The sequence below is a fragment of the Sylvia atricapilla genome, chromosome 5 (genome assembly GCF_009819655.1).
Source record: "Sylvia atricapilla isolate bSylAtr1 chromosome 5, bSylAtr1.pri, whole genome shotgun sequence".
NCBI classification, from domain to species: domain Eukaryota; kingdom Metazoa; phylum Chordata; class Aves; order Passeriformes; family Sylviidae; genus Sylvia; species Sylvia atricapilla.
This window is the reverse complement of record NC_089144.1, coordinates 70,332,550-70,352,315: the sequence shown is the minus strand read 5'-3', so window position 1 is coordinate 70,352,315 and position 19,766 is coordinate 70,332,550. Positions and strand designations below refer to the sequence as shown.

Sequence of the window (19,766 nt, the reverse complement as noted above, 5' to 3'; positions counted from 1 at the left end):
TGCCACAGCCAGAGAGGCTGCTGCCTGGCAGGGAGCACATGACCATGGCAGGCCTGGGCACATTTAATCCTTTCCTGGCAAAGTGAGGCTTTCAAAGCTTAATCCTCCTTTCGAGTAAGAAGAAAAGGACTAAGTGATTGAACATAAAGAAGACAGACCATGAACTCATTGGAGAGAGAGAGAGAGTGAAAAGACTTTTTGGGAGGAGGGTTTGAGGAGATTGCTATTTTAAGCTGAATTTCTCTCACTGAACCATGGAAATGAACTCTGTATGTAGATTATCCTTTAAATCATGGGAAAGATATGCATTTGAGGAGATGTTCAAATTTGTGTGTAGATTTTGAGCAAAGGTGTTTGTGACGATCTTAGGAGATGCTTGAACAGAGAGAGATGAGAAGCCCTCTGTGCCAGTGAAGAAGAAAGAAGACATCTCTGTTCCCTGAGATGAAGAATCCTTTGCCTTTGGAGCTGATAATCTTTAAAAGGTAACACACCAGTGTGTTTGAGTCCATGGCCCATAAGCAGCTGGGGAAACTGCTAACGGGAGGGAGGGGTCACGCAAGCAGGTTTCACCAGGCGGCTGCTTCTGTGACAGTTAAAACCCACAAGAGAACTGTTCTAGGTTGTCAGTGAGATCCATGACTCTAAGAGAAACTCCTCTCCTAAAGAACTGATGAAAGACTATGTTCAAATAGTGAAACTGACTGAAAGTCACAAGTTGTCTCTTTATGCTGTTTAAGAAAGCAGTTTGTGGGGGGAGGATGAGTGTTTTGAAGGTTTAATTTTTTTTTTTATTTTCTTCTTTTTAGTGTGTGTTAATAAAACAGTTTAAAAAACTGTTTACTTTTAAGCTGAGCCTGTTTTGCCTTTTCCTCCTAATCATATCTCACAGCAGAAAGACATTAAACCACTGCACTAAATCTGGCAAACGGAAACAGAGGTGAACATGAAACCACCACACGATTTAGTGTTTCTGCCTGTTTTGAACCTAAAACTGTTAACTTACTTGGATAAAATACCTGTATTTCCAAGACATCTGTTTTTAAACTTATGAGTTAAAATTTTGCCATTGTAGTTTGACATTGACTTTCTCCTTTATTAAACACCAATTATCAAAGACCAGATAAATACTCTGTGAACAGGGTTTTGCTACAAATTAATTCAAGGAGTAAAACCACAAAACAAATGGAATTATTAATTTTCCTAGAATCCTATTTAATAAGGACAGCCATCCCACCTAGCTCACTTGGTTCTGTGCAAGTCACCTCTGTTTTTAATTCCAAACCACAGAGAACTAAAAAAAGTTTGTTTTACTGTCATGGAAGTCATTCACCATCCCACTGATCTGGCTTGATTTTCAAAGAAAACTCGGACGTATTGGTATTGTTATTGTCTTCTATTTGACTTTCAATTATTTAATGTTTCTTTTTTAAACATCCTTATTGTTAGAATTGAAGCAGTTCTTGACTTTTCAGGTCACTTAAGTCTTTCTTTAGGAGGCAGGTATTTTGAGTGGAATTTTGTTTGTCCTACTATAACAATTAAAAAAGGAGTATTACAGCTACTGCAATTCACCAAGGGTCTAAAAAATTCAGGAGCAGCTATAACTTCCTCATGCTCACCAAACAACCCTAAAATCAATTTATCTTCTGGAATACAAGATGAATGAAAAGTAAAAACAGAACAGTCACCACTTGTACAAAAAGGTGTATCTGAGTACAAAAAATAAGATTACTATCAAGAAGGAAAAAAAAAAATAGTGAGGAGCAATAGGTCATCTTTCGGTTCCATCCAGACAAGACATGACACAAACTTGCCCTTTGCAGACCTGGTATCTACATGCCTGTTTTAAGAGATGATACAAAAATGTGACAAGACAGGAAATCATGCCAAAGAAACCTGAAGAGTCATTAGGAACTAATTTAAAATGGTGTTTATTTATGCCTTGTGTTTACACCTTGCTGCAGAGCATTTCAGTAACCAATTAAAACCACTCAAAGCATACTTGAAAAAAGCTCAACTCCTTGTTCCATCTAGTAGTAAAAATTATACCTACTGCTGCCAACAGAAGCCTGTACACTGAAAGAGTAGAAGCTCCCCAAAAGCAACCTTGAGTTTTGTTATAAATTTCAGCCACCCTTTTCCTGCCATGTACCAACACGCTCACTGAACACGACTGATCACCGCCACTCGCCTGTTGCGGTTCCACCGTCACTCTGCAGCAGCAGTCCTGTCACGGGTTGTGCGTTGCTTGGGTTTGCTCCTGGTGCTGCTGGGGAGGGAGGCCCTGCTCCACCACCAAGGAGCATGCAGGATGGCGGCGGGGGCTGCCCACGTTTCAATAACACTTTGTGGTCCTGCTGGCAACGGAATCGCGGCGGCACCTCCCGAGGCATGTAGCGGGCGGCGCTTGGCGGCTGTCCGTTCGGCACTGCCACCCTTTTGGCATTGTTGCCACCATTGACTGGTGGCGATGGAGAGTTGCCAATTGGGCTGGCAGCCACTGGTTGGCTTAAACTTGGTTTCGTCACTTCGGGCACTGAAAAACAGCAAGGAGGAAAATCAGAAGTTTTCCCATTTAAATGTGTGTTAGCTGCAAGAACTCACTGTGACTCTGCTTTCGTTATTTGATCTCCGAAATACCGCGCAGCTTCCACATTCTCAACAGCCAAAAACAATATAAAGAAGCAGGAATAACCAGTAGCAGCAGACCTTTTGCTTCCATGTGCAACACTGCAGTCTAGGAGTAACTCTACATTCACCAGTTTTGCTCTAAGCCCAAAATTCCCTGCAAATGTAAAGCTGGCAAAGAATATACCCTAGACAGAGAGTAATTTTAAAGTATCAGCAGTCTAATATAACTAACTCCACCTTCCTGATCTTCAACTGGTTTTTGGACTGTTACGCATCATCACCTTTATGGGAAATCTGAATTCCGAACCCAAGTTTTCACCTGCTTACTAGGCTACACAGCCACTGCCTAAACAAACAAGACGACAGGAAATAACCCGCCTCCTTTTGGAGTTAACAAATCTGAGTTCTCTGTGCTGCTCTTAAGCAAGGCAGTAATAACTGACTCTCACCCAAAAGACATCCTACACAGAGCAACTGCATTTGGCTCACTTAAGGTTTCCCTGCTGGTCACCAGGTGCCCCTATAAGCAAAGGCAAGCTGCTTATGTACCGGAGAAGAAAAGCACCAATCTCTGAGGAGCTAACACCATCACAAAATGTGCTTAAGATACCCCAGACGAACTGAACACAATCAGCATAACTTTTACAAATGTGAGATCAACACAAGTGGGTCTCTCTTTGGCAACATGAATGCATTAATCTCCACATTTTATTTTTATATGGGTTTTCCAGTTTCTCTAGATAGGTTTAATTGCCCAAAACCCCAATAAGGGGTCAGTCATAAAATCAAGTTACTATTTTAGTCTCTTTCTTTAACTAGTCACAATTTCCCCCACAAAATTTACCAAAACCTGATATATAAAACAAGATTTTTTACAACAGCTAAGTTATTTAGTTCAACTTTCAATTTGCTCACTCATCAGTCCTGTCTTTAATGGATTTTTATGTGCCTAAACTTAAGTTTCCAAACTCAAGTAATTTTCATTCATTTCGGTACCTCACTATAAGCAGTACTTTTCCTGTCTTTCATTCCCTTTATAAAGATGTTTTCAGTCTTGGTTATTTGTCTAAGATCATTGTAAAACAGATAAGTGAGTACTTTAGCTAACCTATCTCATCCACAATCCTCATTCTTTCTTCAGACATTTAGATGCTGACAACACATCTGCAGAATAGTTGCAGCTTCCCCATTTTAACCATCTCAACTTATTTCTTCTGAATGCTTGATATTCAGTATTTCATCTTTACTCATAAGTCCCCCTCCCTTTCTAACAGTTTTAATAAAGATCTGAATCTTGTCTCAAGTCAATAGAAGTACTCCTTAGCATTAAAGATTCTTACCTTTGGTTTTTTGATCTGTGACCTGCAAATTAAGAGCAAGAATGTAAATAGAGTTTTAAGCAGAGCAAAACAAACAACGAACATATTGTGCTAAATCACAACCTTAATATTAGCACAAGAACAGAATTTGTTGTTGAATGAAAAAAAGTGAATACAAGTCTAAATAATATTCCTAGTTATATATACACACACATGGTTTTTGAAAGTACTACAGCTCTTGTAATAACTCTGCCTGATGCAGAATTCCCTGGCAGAAACAGTCATACCTCACTCATGATTTTAAGTACTCAATCCTCCTCCTCATCCCAAACATGGGCTTCCAAAGCAGAAATAAACATGTGCTATAGCATTACAGCTCTCTCAGATTCTGAAGGTGAAGCGTTTCAGTTAAAGAAAGCCTTCCTTCTGTCAAGAGTATCCTTACAGTAGACTGCTGGGGCCTGAAGTAACCACAGCAGTCTCTCTGCCATCTTCCCACTTCAGCTTTCCCAGAACATCTCTTCCAAGGAGAAGTAATTCTAAACCTTACTGGATTCATTTCCACACTTTCAGAAAGTACCAGCAGCACCTATAAAGTAAATGTACTGAATGCAACAAGACGTCAATGACTGAAATGAGCATTCATGCTGGCCTACATACTCAATATGGGTTTTGCTGTATCCTACATTGTTTCAGCATAGCAGATTTCAAGCTCCCGTAGAGACAAATGCATCACTGGTATATTCTCTGGAATAGTGTGTATTGTAGCATTTTTTAAACCTGTCCATCATGAGTTTCACTACACAATAATGAAAAAACCCTAAAGATCATCCTGTGTCAGGTTCTATGACAACTATTCTTAAAAGAAATTGCTGAACTAGTCCATATTTCTGGAAAGCACACAGCAACAGTATAGAATAATGAAAGCACAAGTAAAAAGCAGCTTATTGTTGAAACTAACCAAGCCAGAACTCCTTTGTATGGTAAAGAATAAAGACAAACTGCACTAAATTGCTATGGTATCATTTACTTTGGAAAGATGAAAACTGCAATACATGAATAAGTGGAACATTCACTAAAATACAAAATTTTCAGCACTGTAAGCCCAGAGACATACATTATCCCAAAGCCTCACGAACAATAAAAATGTACCTGTACCAAAACCGTGTTTGTAAGAAACCAGATATGAATTTTCAACTTCACTTATGAAAAATCCTGTATGCATCAAATTACAACTTCTTCATTAACAGTTAAAAATTCTGTTACACACTTAATTGACCCTGATGCTTGACTACAAGAAAAGGGGGAAAATATTAATTAATACAATCTAGTAATGCTGGTAAGTTTACTATAGTCAACAGCAGATACATTTAGTAAATTAGTAACTTGTCTACTTGGATAAAAAACATTTTATTGAATCCCTGAAAAATTCTACACAATAATCACAGATTACTTTAGATTTAAAAAAAAAACAAAAACCACAACAACTTCTGCCTATAATGTCTCTCTCTCCTCATCAAAATGATCTGGTTTTGTGATTGTTTTCATCTAATATTCAAAAGCTGAAAAAAATGTGACAGTGTCTCAAATTTACAGCTGTCATCTGAGGGCAACCTATGAACATCAGCAGGGCAAGAGCAGATACAGTGAATGAGAAGGTGGAATAAATCTCAGCCCACTGACAAGCTACCGAACAGCCCCCTGGATACCAACCACAGATCTATTTAAACTTGCTTATATAAGTGCTCATCAAGCGGATTTTTTTAAAATTTTGTTTTTAAAGTTTCAGATGATCCAGACAGAACAACTGTCTCATGGTAAAACCTTCAGTTTAAAAATGGTACTCTGAAATCACAGCTACTTATTTGGTGAACACTTCCACGGTCACTAAGAATGAACACACACATTTATGTTTTATCCATTTGCCTGCCTGCTTTGCTATTGTCAGCTATCTCCAACTAGTACTGTGAAGTTTGGCCTCTAGGAGATTAAGTTACTGAGTCTTTACCCTTCCTGAGTGTGTGGCAGAATTTGTACTGAACAACTTAGGTGACAGACCACAGAGGAAATCTGGCAAATCTCTCGTACTCGAAGCATCGATCCTCAGTAAACACAGCACCGTTATCGAGATGATCAGTATAGCCTTTTCATGTTTCCCTTTTATCACTGAATTTCAGCACATAATCCTAAAGTCTCTATTCTTTATTCATAAGGGTCTGCCTTTTCTGGTTTCTACCTACATTTTTTTGTACTTGAACACTGAGGCAAAAAGACACTGGAGAGACTTTATCTGTAGCAACTGCTCTTTTGTGCTGTTATTTGGGGATGTATCAACTGGATGAAGACAACTGACACACATTTATCTGCACCCAGTTTAAACTGATAGACTCAAATTGATGAAAAAGACTGATCTAAAAAGATCCTGGATTAGCCAACATTTAACTCAAGTTGGTGCTGTCTGTTTTCAGCAGAAATCCACAGAATGTAAGAACAAACACTGAGATCGTTCATCACCTGTTACTGAAGCAACTGAAAAACAGATTACTGGAAGAAAGTGAGCCTTTTGCTTTCAGTTTCATATAACCATTGACGCTGGAAGGGACAGCCTCCGGAAAGCTAATCCACAGTTCCCACCCCTGTCCTCCCCCTGGCCCCAGGAGGCTCCTCAATTTGAAACAAAATCATCAAAACTGGATTGCACAGGACCATGAGAAACTCAGTTTTGAGGATTTAAAGACAGAGGCACCACAACCCCTCTGGGAAACCTGTTCCAGTGGTTGCCCAGCCACACACACACACAAGGAGTGTTTTTATGATTAGGCAGACTTTCAATATGTATATAATGCCTTACACTTTGCCACTGGGCACCATGGAGAAGAGTCTGCCTCCATCTTTTTACTCCCTTCCACAAAGTATTAATATGTGCTGATGAGAAAGCCCAAGCCTCCTCTCCTCCAGGAAGAACAGTCATAATGCTCCCAGTCTCTCTTCATTTGCCAGATCTTCCAGCCACTTAATCATCTTAAAGGCATTTTGCAGGACTTGCTCCAGAGTGGTTGCACCTACCTTATACACAGAAGCCCAGAAAGGATTTTACTAGTAAAAAGCACAGGTAACATCCTAAGAGACTGAAGCTTGTATGTCAAGTTAATTCCTACAACAATCTGCCAGATTTTTTTTGCAAAATACAAACTTTCTAATACACCACGTTTCGAACTTGTTTTCTGAGCAGAACCAATTTTTGTTGACTTAGAAATTCTCCACAACTCAGACTTGAACCGGCAGACTTCAGCAGAAGTGCTATTAGCTATCCAAAATGTAAAATGCAAGTAATACTTAGCAAAAAGCATAAATGGAATCTTCTGTAGTAAATATTTCATATAAACTTCCTTAACGATAAAGAAAAGGAACTTCCTGCTCTAAAATATACTCACTCAACTTCACTACATGAATTTCAAAGCCCATCAGTATTTCAATCCACAAACAACTCGAGCAAGCAGCAGTTTTTTGTAGAGGGGGATCCAAAGAAGCCATATTATGTAACTTTATATCAAAAATTTTCTTTTATTTAACATAGCACTCCATGGAGAAAAAATATTCAAGTTAAACACTTCAGTTTCAGGTAAATAATGCAAAAAAGTGTCTTTAAAGAAGCATTATTCTAAGCAACCAATTCTTAAGCTCAAATACAAACAATTTAGTATCTTATTACCACCAACTGTTTATGTTTCAGCTGGGTAAAAGAATTCAAGTATCAAAACCCACCTTCTGAGCAGAGTCCTTCTTTTTCTTATCCTCCTTCTTCCTTTTCTTGTCTTCCATTAACTGTTCTTCCCTTTCTTGCTCCTTCTCTCTGCCAAAACATGAAAAACAATGGTCTGAGCACAACCAAGTTGTGTAAGAGCCGCACAGCGTATAAACCTCTTCCCTGCAAGACAGACAGTCAATCTATTGGATTCCTCTTATCATACTTCATTTCTATCTGAGGGTTTCTGTTGAATTGTGATAAGAAAAGCACCTTCTAGCTCAGTATAGCCACAATGATGCCACATGCTGCATAAAGGAAAATTCCTTCACTCAGATCAGGTCTGTTATGGCAGTTCCCTACATAAATTAATCACATGCCTGATAGTAGAAAATCTCTTCAAGACATTTTGGCCAAAGAATTCTTACAATTGGGTCATGCTATTATTTAATGAAGAGTCTCATGAATCTTTTCATATGCTAAAAAAAAAAAAAAAAAAAAAAAAAAAAGTTGTAATTTAAGATAAAATAGTTTGGTCTGATACAACATTTATCTTCACAAGGGGAAGAAGAGATTATTCTATTGCCTGTAGCTATGTCACTTGTAAGAGACTAGAAGTGTCACATCAATTCAAACCTATCATTTATTATACAAATCTCTAATTTAATTTCCAGGCTATTGTATCCACCCACAGAATTTTTGTGATGAAACTTGTAATATAAATTACATTCCAAGGAATCTATTTTTTCCCCGTAAGAACATTCTTTCAAAAAAAGGAAAAAAAAATATACACACAGCTGCTATTGTTGCCAAGACATCATCTTGTTGCTATGTTCTGTATCAAATATGAAAGTACTATGGAATAGTTAATTTCCTGCATATGTACTATTGGCTGAGCTGTTTCTATGGTGAATCACATTTTTGTTAACCAGTTCCCTTCACCTCCTTAAAAAAACTTTAAGGCCAAGTTTCCAGCTTACTTGGAGTAATTTCTTTTTATAGGGAAACATTAATACAAAGATCATTAATGTAGAAAGATGATCTGATGGATGAGGAGTAGGATCAGAGACTCTACTAATCAAGTATTTACCAACTATCAAGGAAAATCCACAATCTTTCAGAAGAAACTTTTATAAAACACAGAATAGCACTATGGAAGCTCTTGAGCCTATCAGGGGAATTTTCAGGGCAATGCTCTGGAGGAATCTACCACAGGGTTTGAGAATGCCTCATCACCTAGGGTGAGAGAAAAAGGCTTGCCCCATGGTGCTCTGCAGCACTATGTTAATTGACCTCAGTTTTGCTTTTCCCATTGGCCTGTTGGCCTTGCCCACCTGTGTTATTCCTGTATGTCCCAGTTCTAGAGCGTTCTCCTTTCCCTGTTTCCCCATTGGTTTTTGTTTCACTGACTGTCTGCCCTCATACTCTCTATTGGTTGTTACCCTGCCCTTGTACCACCCCTGTGGCCTCAGACCATCGGCCCCTGACCTCATACTTAACCCTGGACACTCCATTAATTGATCCCTGTCTTTTGTCCCTGGATCCCTTCGGTGTGTGGCTGCAATAAACCCTGCTGGAACACTATTCAGAAGACCCTTGGTGCCTTTCATTCTCTGAGCTGGCCATGGGGTGTGTGTAGACTTGAGTGCCTGTTCCTGTGCCCACCCGAGCAGCTCCCTCAGAAGGGACACCTTCAGGGAAGTGTAGTGGCATCTCACCATCCACACCACGCCACTATATAGCATTACAAACAAAACGGGAGTTTATAATAGTACTGAACTATTTATTGCATTTGTGCCTAAATCAAAGGACTTTTCTGACCACAGTTTAAAAAACTTAAGAGTTGGCTTTGCATTGTCACATTGTACAGACTTTTCCTTGAATTGCATCTCTACAGTAAAGGTAAAAGAAAGATCCTTCTTCTCATTTTCCCTAAATACTCCGAAGCCAGAGTGCAAAGGCATTTTTACACAACTGATTCCTACAAAAATATTTTGAGATGCTATGTATTAATAGCTTCCTGACTGAGTACTTTGAAGAGCTCTCTGAATGACAAAGGTCCTATAGAGAGCAATAAATGTCTTCCTGGTTTCCTGAAGTTGGGCTTCCCTTCCTCATAGATGGATAAAATTGATAAGGGCAAGAGGAGTCCTTAGTAACAACATCCCGAGGTTACCACCGAATCGCTACACTTTTTTCAGTGAAGCACTGGGGAAAACTCAGTGTACTCTGCGTTGTCTGTCACAGCACTGAGACAGAACTTTTCATTTTCTTTGAGCCATAGATTGTAAGCAAGATGAAAAAGCTCTCCTGTGACACCCTCATCTTTCAAAGTTGCTACAGCTTCACATTGTGTTTATTACTTTTGTCTTGTCAAGCTATCTATACCTTTTGGGTTGCAGTGCAAGTTACAACAACACTATTTCCAAAAAACTTTCTTGCAGCAAGCAAATGTTTAAAAAGAGCTGTCTCAAGAGAGCTGCTGAAAAATGGTAGGATCAAAATACAAAATTACTTACAGTAACTGCCTGGCATATAGGCAGCTTTCTACTTAAAAGCACTTTCCTTACTTTTGTGAGCAGACAAAAAGGGAATAAAAAAGAAAAAGAACCACACTCACAATAATCACAGCTGAAGCTATGGCTTACAGTGACACGCAGCACTGAAAGGACTCAGGGACAACAGATTCACAGCCTGAAAGCAATCACCTAGTTATGGTCTGCCTTTGGGGTCAATTTAGGACATGGAGATTGCTATTGCTGTTGCCTTGTTTTCTGATCTATGTGGACTAAGGCTGCAGAGAAGCCCTTTTGTTTTGCATCACAATCTCCCCTTCTGCTCTTTTAGTAGAGATTTAATACTCCATTGGGTGCATCCTCAACCACAATACCGCAGCAACCAACACTTGGTTTACTTTATTTACCAAAACTTTATTTAGGCTTCAATTCATGTAAGCTCGACTAAGGTGGATGGGACCTATCTAAACGCTTGGGCTACATCACATGTATGGGACCACAGAGGTCCCGACAAAGCACTGAGCAAAACCGCACAAACATTTTGGAAGTACGAAGTTATACCTTCCAAACGACAGGGCAAGAATACTTGCTACAGACACACTACCAAGGTACAACCACGATGAAAGGTCACTGAACTAGAAGGTCAAATATCTTATTGTTATTTTGGGTATCGCAAATGCTGTCTTCCCAATTCTCCTCTTGAATGCATTTCACTAACATTTGTTTTATGATCAATGCTTTTCCTCTTCAGCTGGACGCCATATGCTTGTTGAACACAAGCTTAACTTGCAGTTGTTAAATGTTCTGAAAAATTCAACATCAACAAAGCTTTCAATCACCTCCTCAATGGCTTCCAGATAAAATGCTGCCTATTAACTTCTCATTAGCTAAAAGATAGTTCTTCCCGGCCTGTTGAAAACTCAGGGGGGTCCATCATGGGCTTTCTAGCAAAGAGCTACTCACACTGAGGAGATCAACACGGGGAGAAAACCCATCAACTCTACACAATTGTATTTAGAGTAATACAATGGGGCACGGTTCCGGGTTTTGTTACTAGCACACTGTAATGGGAACACAGACACACCACAACCCTGAAGAGGAAGTCTGCTAAATAGCAATCAGCAGCCAGCTTTTCAATCTAGATTTTTTCAAGAAAGCATGTGCTGATCTAAAAATACAATCTAACTGCACTTTAATTAATCTCCCACAAAATCTTAGAATCAACATTATTGAAAAGTATTTAAAAACACATTACAGATTTTAATTCCGAATATTTAAAGTAAGACATATTAACAGCTTACAAATTATGAGAAACTGTAACTTGTAAACCAAAATGTTATCTTCATTCTAAAAAACCCCAAACACAAAGAAACTCAGTAGCTATGATGCATTACACCTTTTCTAAGTTCTTAAAACAACCTCTTCTGGCTATGTCAAAACCAGTCATTTTAGAGAAAAGAGGTTTTTTACACTAGTCAGCTAGAGGGAACAGAAAAGAGTTATGAAGTCCATGTTACTAAAACGTTCATTTCATGGGGAAAAAAAGCACAAAAACAGACAGTCAGGAAATGTGTTCTCCCTCAAAACAATTTACCTGTTTAGGAAATTTTTAATTTCCTGTAAAATTCTAGTTCTCGTTTTTCCAGAAAGTTCTATTTTAAAGAGTTCTGACAATATTATGGGCCGTAAGGCCCAGAGGACAGGTAGAGGACAGAAGCTGCCTTCAAAGCTCTTGCTGTCACAAAGTGAACTGCGAGACGAGATGACACGCAACACACCGCGCACTATCTGCTGCCAACACACTGCGGCAGAGATAAAGCGTCACACAGCATTAGTCCACACAAGCCCCATAATCACATGAGGTCACCCCCAAACTGAAACTGCACCAGAAAAGGTAAGTGAAATGTAAGCAGTGAAAATTCCTAGAGTGGCACTTAAGTGCAGGCAACTCCCAGTTCCTTTTGCAACACCACAGGACGACGGCGTTAAGAGTCTGGAAACTCCTCACAGGTGAAGATGTGCACTGGACACCAGGACCCTGAGTCCTCTTCCCTCCCCTCCTCCTGACCTCACACTTTACATCATTTCAGTACACTCAGCTTGATTAAGTTACACTATGACACAGGAATGGCAGGAAACTTCTATAGGTGCACCCTGTTCTCTGTGTTGTGATAAGCATAGGGCAATCTACAAACCTGCTTCCAAACTGTGAGCCAACTTGTGCATCTTCTTTCAGAACACTGGGAATTCTGAAACCACTTGCAGGACCAGAACTAGCTACCAGATCACCTCAACAACTCCTAAATCTCCCCTCCAGCCTTCAGCCACAACTAGCCAGAGCTAAAGGGCCTCACCATATGCAGAGAATGATTTGCATGCACAGACCACTGTCATTTAGAAGCAAAACTTGAGCTATTAATAACTCTTTCTTACACATAAACCTCTAGTCATCCAAATTATCGGACCACAAATATATTTCAAGTTGTTTGGAAACAGACAGAAAGACACAAAACTTGATTTAACCAGAAATTTATCCAACAACAAGGTATCCAATATTGGTCAAGATTTGAAGCAAAAGAATTTCAAGTGAACTCTAACTACAAGCACCTAGCTTCTCAACATTGCTGAAAGTTTTCTCAGTATTGTGATAAATTATACAGCTTGGATACCAGCAGAATTAGGCATCACACACTGGTGTCTCAGATGTGTCTCAATATGCTTACACGGGAGATAGACATTTCAAAAGTCAGTCTTTAGGCTGAAGTGACAAAAATGGAATATGAAATTACGTTAGGCCAAAAGATTTCTGATGTTTTTAAGGAAAAGCAATAAATCCTTCAGAATAGCATTCCTGAAGACCTAGGGTAGAAAAGCTTCAAAGAGGGGGAAAAAAATTGTTTGCTTGAAATGAGACAGAAACTCACAGCATCACTGAAGAACTGCAATATCAACGTAAGGGATAAACCGTGCAGTTTAAAATTGACCATCTAGTAAAAGGATCACTGTCCCACACTTCCTGAAGGTAAGTGAAATCAAGATAGCAGAACTCAGTCCTTCAGAGTATGAAATTAAGACTTTCATATTTGCAACATGGGTCAATAGTACACACACCATACGTTAAGACAAAAGCCTTTCCTCTCTCTCTCCCAGGGAAAGTTATGGATTTGATACAAATACAACATATACTCGCTAGGTATATTAAATAAAAAGACTTTAGAAAGTGTGTCTTTAGAAGTGCTTTTCTAAAAAGCAGCACTTTCAAAAGATTATTCCTTTTCAGAGACTTAAGAGTAAGCTACTTTTATTCTCTTTGGCCGAAAACCTGAACAGTGTCAGGCCAAGAAAGCTGCATAATTTAAACAGTGTATCTGGCACAAGCGATACGCCCTTATCGCAGCACATCAGTCACTGGGCGCTGCTGGAGATAATAACCAACTTTAAAACATCAGAAAACTGCCTTTGCTAAAAGTGAACTCCTCTAAATAACAAACTGTTATTACACTTGCTAATAGAGTAAAATCAATTTTTGGTGGTGTACTCTAGAGGTATATACCTATGCACACTGATTTATAGAGAGACAACAATGAACATAAAGGGCTCTTTACTTTAAAGGAACTGGATGGTATAAGCCCTACAGTACAAAACAACAAATGCTCATAAAAATGGAGGGTTTTTTCCCCAACTCTTCAGCAACTGAAGGGACAAGAGTATCATCTGAAGGGGGAGGGGGCCAATTTCACTTTTAAGAGTCACCTGTTAATAAGAAAACCTTGAAATACGTTAGAAAGATAAAAAATTATTTAAAAAATATTATGTATTTCTTGCTTGCACTCCTTTAATCAGAATTCCTCTTTCCAGTTATACAATTTCTATGTATCTATATATTAAAAAACTCGCTTCCAGACATAATCTGAAGTTCTTAAATGTTAGCCAACTGATAAAAAGGAAAGCTTTAAGAAAATGGAGAGCTATAGCCAAAGTTCTAGAATGCAAGAACTGAGGAAGTTTTCTCCCACTTCAGACTTCAAACACTTTGGAGGTCTTGCAACTCCGTAATTACTATTTCATAGTATGCACACTCATGCACAGCAAAGACACAGGTAAAGTGTATTTAGAGAACTGTGAAATGTGGTAAAAATAGCCCAAGAGTGGTAAAACATGAGGACAGACATTTGCCTGTAACTTAGATGCCCTGTAATGTATTCTATCAGGACATCCCTTTGGCTAGACACAGTTCCACACAGGACTTTAAGTTTTTATGTGATTATCAAAAAGCCTTACTTTCCTCCAAAAACTACTCACACCTGTAGAAAGCTGCATTATCTGTAAGTGTTTGCCAAGAAAAATACCTGTGTCATTCTGACAGCCACAAGAAACAGCATGGACCAGTAAAAGGGATAACAGCTACCAGAAATAAATCAAGAACGAACCTGGGCCTGCTACTGACACAAGTCAGTCATTTCACAGGGAAGAGAGAGCTGGCAATCCTCAAGATGCTTGTCTCACTACAAATGATCTAGCCTGGTAATATGAACTCTTTCAAAACCCAATTCTCACTAACACCATAATGTCAGCAGATAAGATGACAAACAACCTGGCAAAAGATTTCTGTTGTCCATTATGTGAAGATCTTTCATTTCTTCAATTGCGTGTGTGAGTGAAAAATCACAGCCCTGAACAGATGACGACTCTAAGGGAGCTGCTGCTGACCTTCACATGCAAGGAAAACCACTTTTTTTTTATTACACCATCCAAAACAAAGATCTTACCTCCCTCACTGTGTATACAAAATAGCCCTAGAGTCCTAGTTTGTCATGCAGCATGGGTTGGAAATTAATTCGGGCTGTCTGGGAAAAGTGTCAGTTGTCACTTACAGGACTAATAGTCTGCAAGTGATGTGTGCACAAGTATTTGCCACTGTTGCTTTGTATTAAAACAGACACACATTTTTATCATCTCACATGGTTTGTCCATCAGAAACAAAAAAAATCCTTTTGTTTGAAAACTAATAGAAGAAAAGCTACACAATCTTATCCCTAGATGGTCCTTTACAGAGTGTTTTTCCAGTGTTGGGGGATTTTTGTGTTTTTCATTTGTTCTTTTCTCTTTTTTACAACCAATTAATCTTCTAAAATGAAACTACACTTTCTGCACTAGATGTATTATACCCTTACTGCGTCATTATCAGAATCCCAAATAATTCTGACTGAAGGGGCCACCAGAATTCAACCAGAGCCTGGTCAAACCCCACACTAAACACAGAGACATCATCAAGCAGGCTGCACAGGACCTAATTACATTCTGACTATCTCCAAACTTAAGAGATGCTACTGCCACTGTGGAGAACTTATTCCACTCTTTCACTCCATACACTGCATTTACCTTCTGATACCTAATCAGAATTCCTTCACTGCAACTTTTGTTTACTTTCTCCTGTTTTATCACTGTACACCACCTCTACAGAAGGTCTGGCTCTCGATACCCTCTCATAAGGCAGCTGAAAACAGCAGTAACATTACTCCCATAGCCTTCTAATGCTGAACAAATCCAGTTTTCTCAGCTTCTCCTTGAGTAAGATCACTCAGAACAGGAATCATCTTAGTGACTATTTAACACGTCGGTGTCTTTCCTCTACGAGAGCCCAAACTGGACACACTGTGTTAAAGATGGACTTCAAAGTGTTGAATCCCTTCTCCTGACCCACTGGATGTATCTTTGCTAATACAACACATGGCTGGTTTCTTAATAGCAAGGACACCTTGCTGACTCACATTCTACTTTTCCTTTCTCAGGACCTTCAGGTGTTTTTTCTGCAGAGCTACCTTCTAAGTCAGTGGATGTCTAACCCGGGCTGTAGCAGGGGGTTATTTTGACACAGGTGTAGAACGCTCCATTTACAACTGTTACATTTCAAGAGATTTGTCAGGCCCTTTTCTCCAGCCCACTGTGTTCCCCCTGAACAGGAACCTTCATCTCCAGAGGAGTCAACCACTCAGCCTAATCTGGCATCACCTGCAAAGGTGCTGAGAGTTGGTTCCATGCCAAGAGGCCATGTTATTAATACAGATGTGGAACATCAGCAGCACCAGACTGCCCAGCTGCTAGTGCACTTTGCACTGCTGACCATAACCAGCTCTGAGTCACCGACTGGCAATGCAGCTCTGGAACACTTCCTCAAAAAAAACGTATTACCTTAGAATAGAACAAAAACACAGCTCTGTACTTAGTGGTCCAAGGAGCAGGAAACGAATTACTGACACATCCTCTGCAGGACTGCAGCAGGAAGCCCTAAACAAGCTACCCTCCACTCCAGGTCCGTATCAGGACACCACTGCTTTCAGCAGCTCAGATCAGTTCCACAAGAGAAGCTCAAACCTCTACTGGTGGCTTTGCCAATGCCTTACTGCAACTTTGAACAGGTTACAAACTGGGACACAGGTATTACTGCCACCTCAATAGTGCAGTCTTGTAGGTATGTATGAGAAGTGCTATTAAAAGCTTACTATTAATACAACTGCACTTAAAAAGGAAATGCTAACTCCTGACTACAGCGTAAATGTAATTTTGACAAAAGAGCTCTGTACTTTCTCAGATTACAAACTTCTACCTTAAGTGCCAAGAAAATAATTATTCTTCAACACAAAAAAGTCACAGGAGATTAATCTGCTTCCCATGGTACCTGAGCCACAGTGCACACAACAATTATGACACTTGTTTTAATGTCACAATGTGACATTTCAGAAAAAAATCCTGAGTAAGTATAATACAGTTTTATTATATGAAACATTTTCTGTCGGAGCATCACTTGTGGCACCAGCAGAGGCTTTACAGACAGTAAAAAACTGGGTTATACAGAAAGTTTACCAACAGAAATAATTATGTCTATTTTAAACTTTAACATTTTGTGGATTATGACTGACATTGATATATATTTGTGTTTCTCTGTCAAGAAAACCCCAGGACCTAAAAGCCATCCTGGCAAAGATCTAGACTATCTACAGATACAAGACAGAACTTTAGAGGAAGGTGAAAATAAAGAAAGTATCAGACAACATTATTACAGCATTACTTGCTGCACTTTTTAACATGCTTGAAAATACTGCAGGTTTTCTTAACATTTGATGATAAAGCACTTCAGAAAGGATGAAGAGAAAATTAAAATATAAGTATCAGTGAAGCAATTTCTATTTAGTGACTGTTAAATTACTGGGAAAAATCCAGTAAGCCCAGATATAATGCTGTTGCTTACAGGCAGCTTCTCCTGAATGGTGAAATGCTTGAATTCTGCCTGCCTGGGGATATTATAAGGATACCCTTGCAGTTTCATAGTGGTATAATTTACATTTCATTTAGAAGGGATCTGATTGTTTACTTTAATTCAGTTTCCAAAGAAACACTCTAAATTTATATGCTATAAAAACCAAAACACACTTTATGCAAGTTAATAGTCTGACAAGTGTATTACATACCTCCAGATCTGTGTAATATTACAAAATTTTCCACACAGAGTGTTTCAGGGCACTGTAGTAATGAAAATAACATTTCTCAAACTGTAAGTCATTATTTTAATTATACTAAATCAAAATACTAAAGGAAGAATACATTTCATTTTATCAGTGTGAAGTTAAGAACAAGGCTTTCCACACAAAGTTATTATTCATTGGTTGTAGGTCAAGATGGAAGAACCAGCAAGTTAAGGTTGTTTCTTAAAAGTATTAACAGTTCAAACAACTCTGTACAGCTTGGTCAGATTTTCTTGGCAAACATATTAAGGTTTGTGTTTTCCACTCCACCTGAGGCAATATTTATTTTTAACAGGTAAGAAAACTCATTCGGTTACTTGCTGCAAATATTCAGTTACAAAGTTTCTGGGCCATCATGATTCATGTCAGGAAGTCTAAGTTAAAGGCAGAAGCAAGTAACATATTTTGCAGGTCTGGAAAATGCTGTATAAATCTCACCAAATTACTGTATCTTGGAACAAACCTACCTACATTTATGTTCAGTGTATTCAGCTGAAGGCAGGTAAATTCTTGATATTCCATTACTGCTCGGCATGCTCCATAAATTAAGGCTTGTAACGAGGGTTATATAAAGCAGTTATTTTAGTAGCTGCTGTTCTTGAAGACTACAAACCATTGTTTATTCTCAGTAGGGACAAACACTGTTCCTCTTCATCCTTAGGCCAGCTGAGCTGAGAGATGAAGCAGGACTAAAGACAACTAAAAACCCCCATGTACAAGCTGCCCAGCCAGACTGCAGTAAAGCAGGACAAAGATCCAGGTGCTTTCAATATGAATCCACCATACTGCATATGCATAAACTGGCACTTCAATTCAGCTGTGCCTCACACTTCACTGGGCAAGGTTTTCACCTTGCTGAAGTACTTCAAATAAAGGTTTTGATTCCCCTTGTTCTAAACTACATCTGTGTGTTTTGTGCAACAAGTAAAATGCAGATACAGCATCGTGTATGAAATAAAAAACTTAAACACCGTATTTGCATGTGTGAAGCATGGCAAATAACTATTTTATGTTATTGTGCCTTATAGAATTAGGCAAATGCCTAGCTGACTGTGTCTTAACACAGATGTATATTTTTCAGAAGTTCCTCACTATCTTGTAATTTTAATGACAGTATGTAATCATAACCTTCCTCTGTCAGTTGAGGGAAAAAACCTCACCAGTGCCTGAGATTTATATTATTATGCAATACCCAAACAGAAGATGCTATAAGAGCTGACTATCAATCCTGACAATCACAAAGCTCAAATACACACGATATTCAGTCTGAAGAAAACTTGTTTACCAGCAGAGTACCATGGATTAGTGAGCTCTTCGAATGCAATAAAGATTATATGCAGTCCATTCACTGCGCAGTTGCAGTTAAGCACTGTGCATACTGAACCCAAACGACAGAGATCTGTAACAGGCAAAATCCAGTCTGGTCTGTGACTAGGCAACACACGCTCAAATTCTCATATTGACTCTGAAATGCAACTGTTATATCCAGCCCCTTCTCACCCTCTGCCCCCCTTAATGATCTCTTTCTTTAAGAAGTACCTGCTTTAGCCGCTCAGTGAAGTTGTGCACCTCGGTTTACTTTTTGCCTTTTTTCCCTTAGAATGGACTTGGAGGAGGGAAGGCATTTATCAACACATGCTGGAAAACAGAGCTTTCCCAGAACATGCTACAAAACAAAAGGCTGCATGACCTGCTCAAGGTCACAGAATAACTCCATTGCTCACTCTGAATTAAAAACTGGCATCCTTCTGACTCCTCCTGCGTTTTCACCAATAAAATAACACCGTCGCTGAACACTTGCAAAGTTCCTTTCATCACAGGATGTCAAAGGCCTTCATAAATATTAATCAAGCATTGCAACAACACTACATAAAACTTCACTCTGCACGAGTAAACCCAAGCAAAGAATAGCTAACTGAGGCAGTTCAAAGCCATAGGACAAGCAGTGTGGGGAGAAATGGCTCTTGCCATTAAGGAACGCTCCATTAGAAACAAGGACATAATACTCCAAATGTGATGTGAAGAGCCC

General features: G+C 39.1%; 1 protein-coding gene and 1 long non-coding RNA gene across 2 annotated transcripts in view; one reads left to right on the top strand and one right to left on the bottom strand.

The window, feature by feature from the left end:
• Positions 1 to 19,766, bottom strand: part of TNRC6B (trinucleotide repeat containing adaptor 6B) — a 134,154-nt gene that overhangs the window by 45,107 nt on the left and 69,281 nt on the right. The window contains exons 3-5 of the mRNA XM_066320111.1: positions 7,719 to 7,806; positions 3,975 to 3,996; positions 2,195 to 2,539 (exon numbers count right to left, since the gene is read on the bottom strand). Coding sequence (XP_066176208.1) covers positions 2,195 to 2,539; positions 3,975 to 3,996; positions 7,719 to 7,806 — 455 coding nt within the window. The remainder of the gene's footprint in view (positions 1 to 2,194; positions 2,540 to 3,974; positions 3,997 to 7,718; positions 7,807 to 19,766) is intronic.
• Positions 11,914 to 18,638, top strand: LOC136361880 (uncharacterized). Its single transcript, XR_010743700.1, has 3 exons — positions 11,914 to 12,108; positions 16,528 to 16,686; positions 18,399 to 18,638. It is a non-coding gene; the product is annotated as an uncharacterized lncRNA (long non-coding RNA).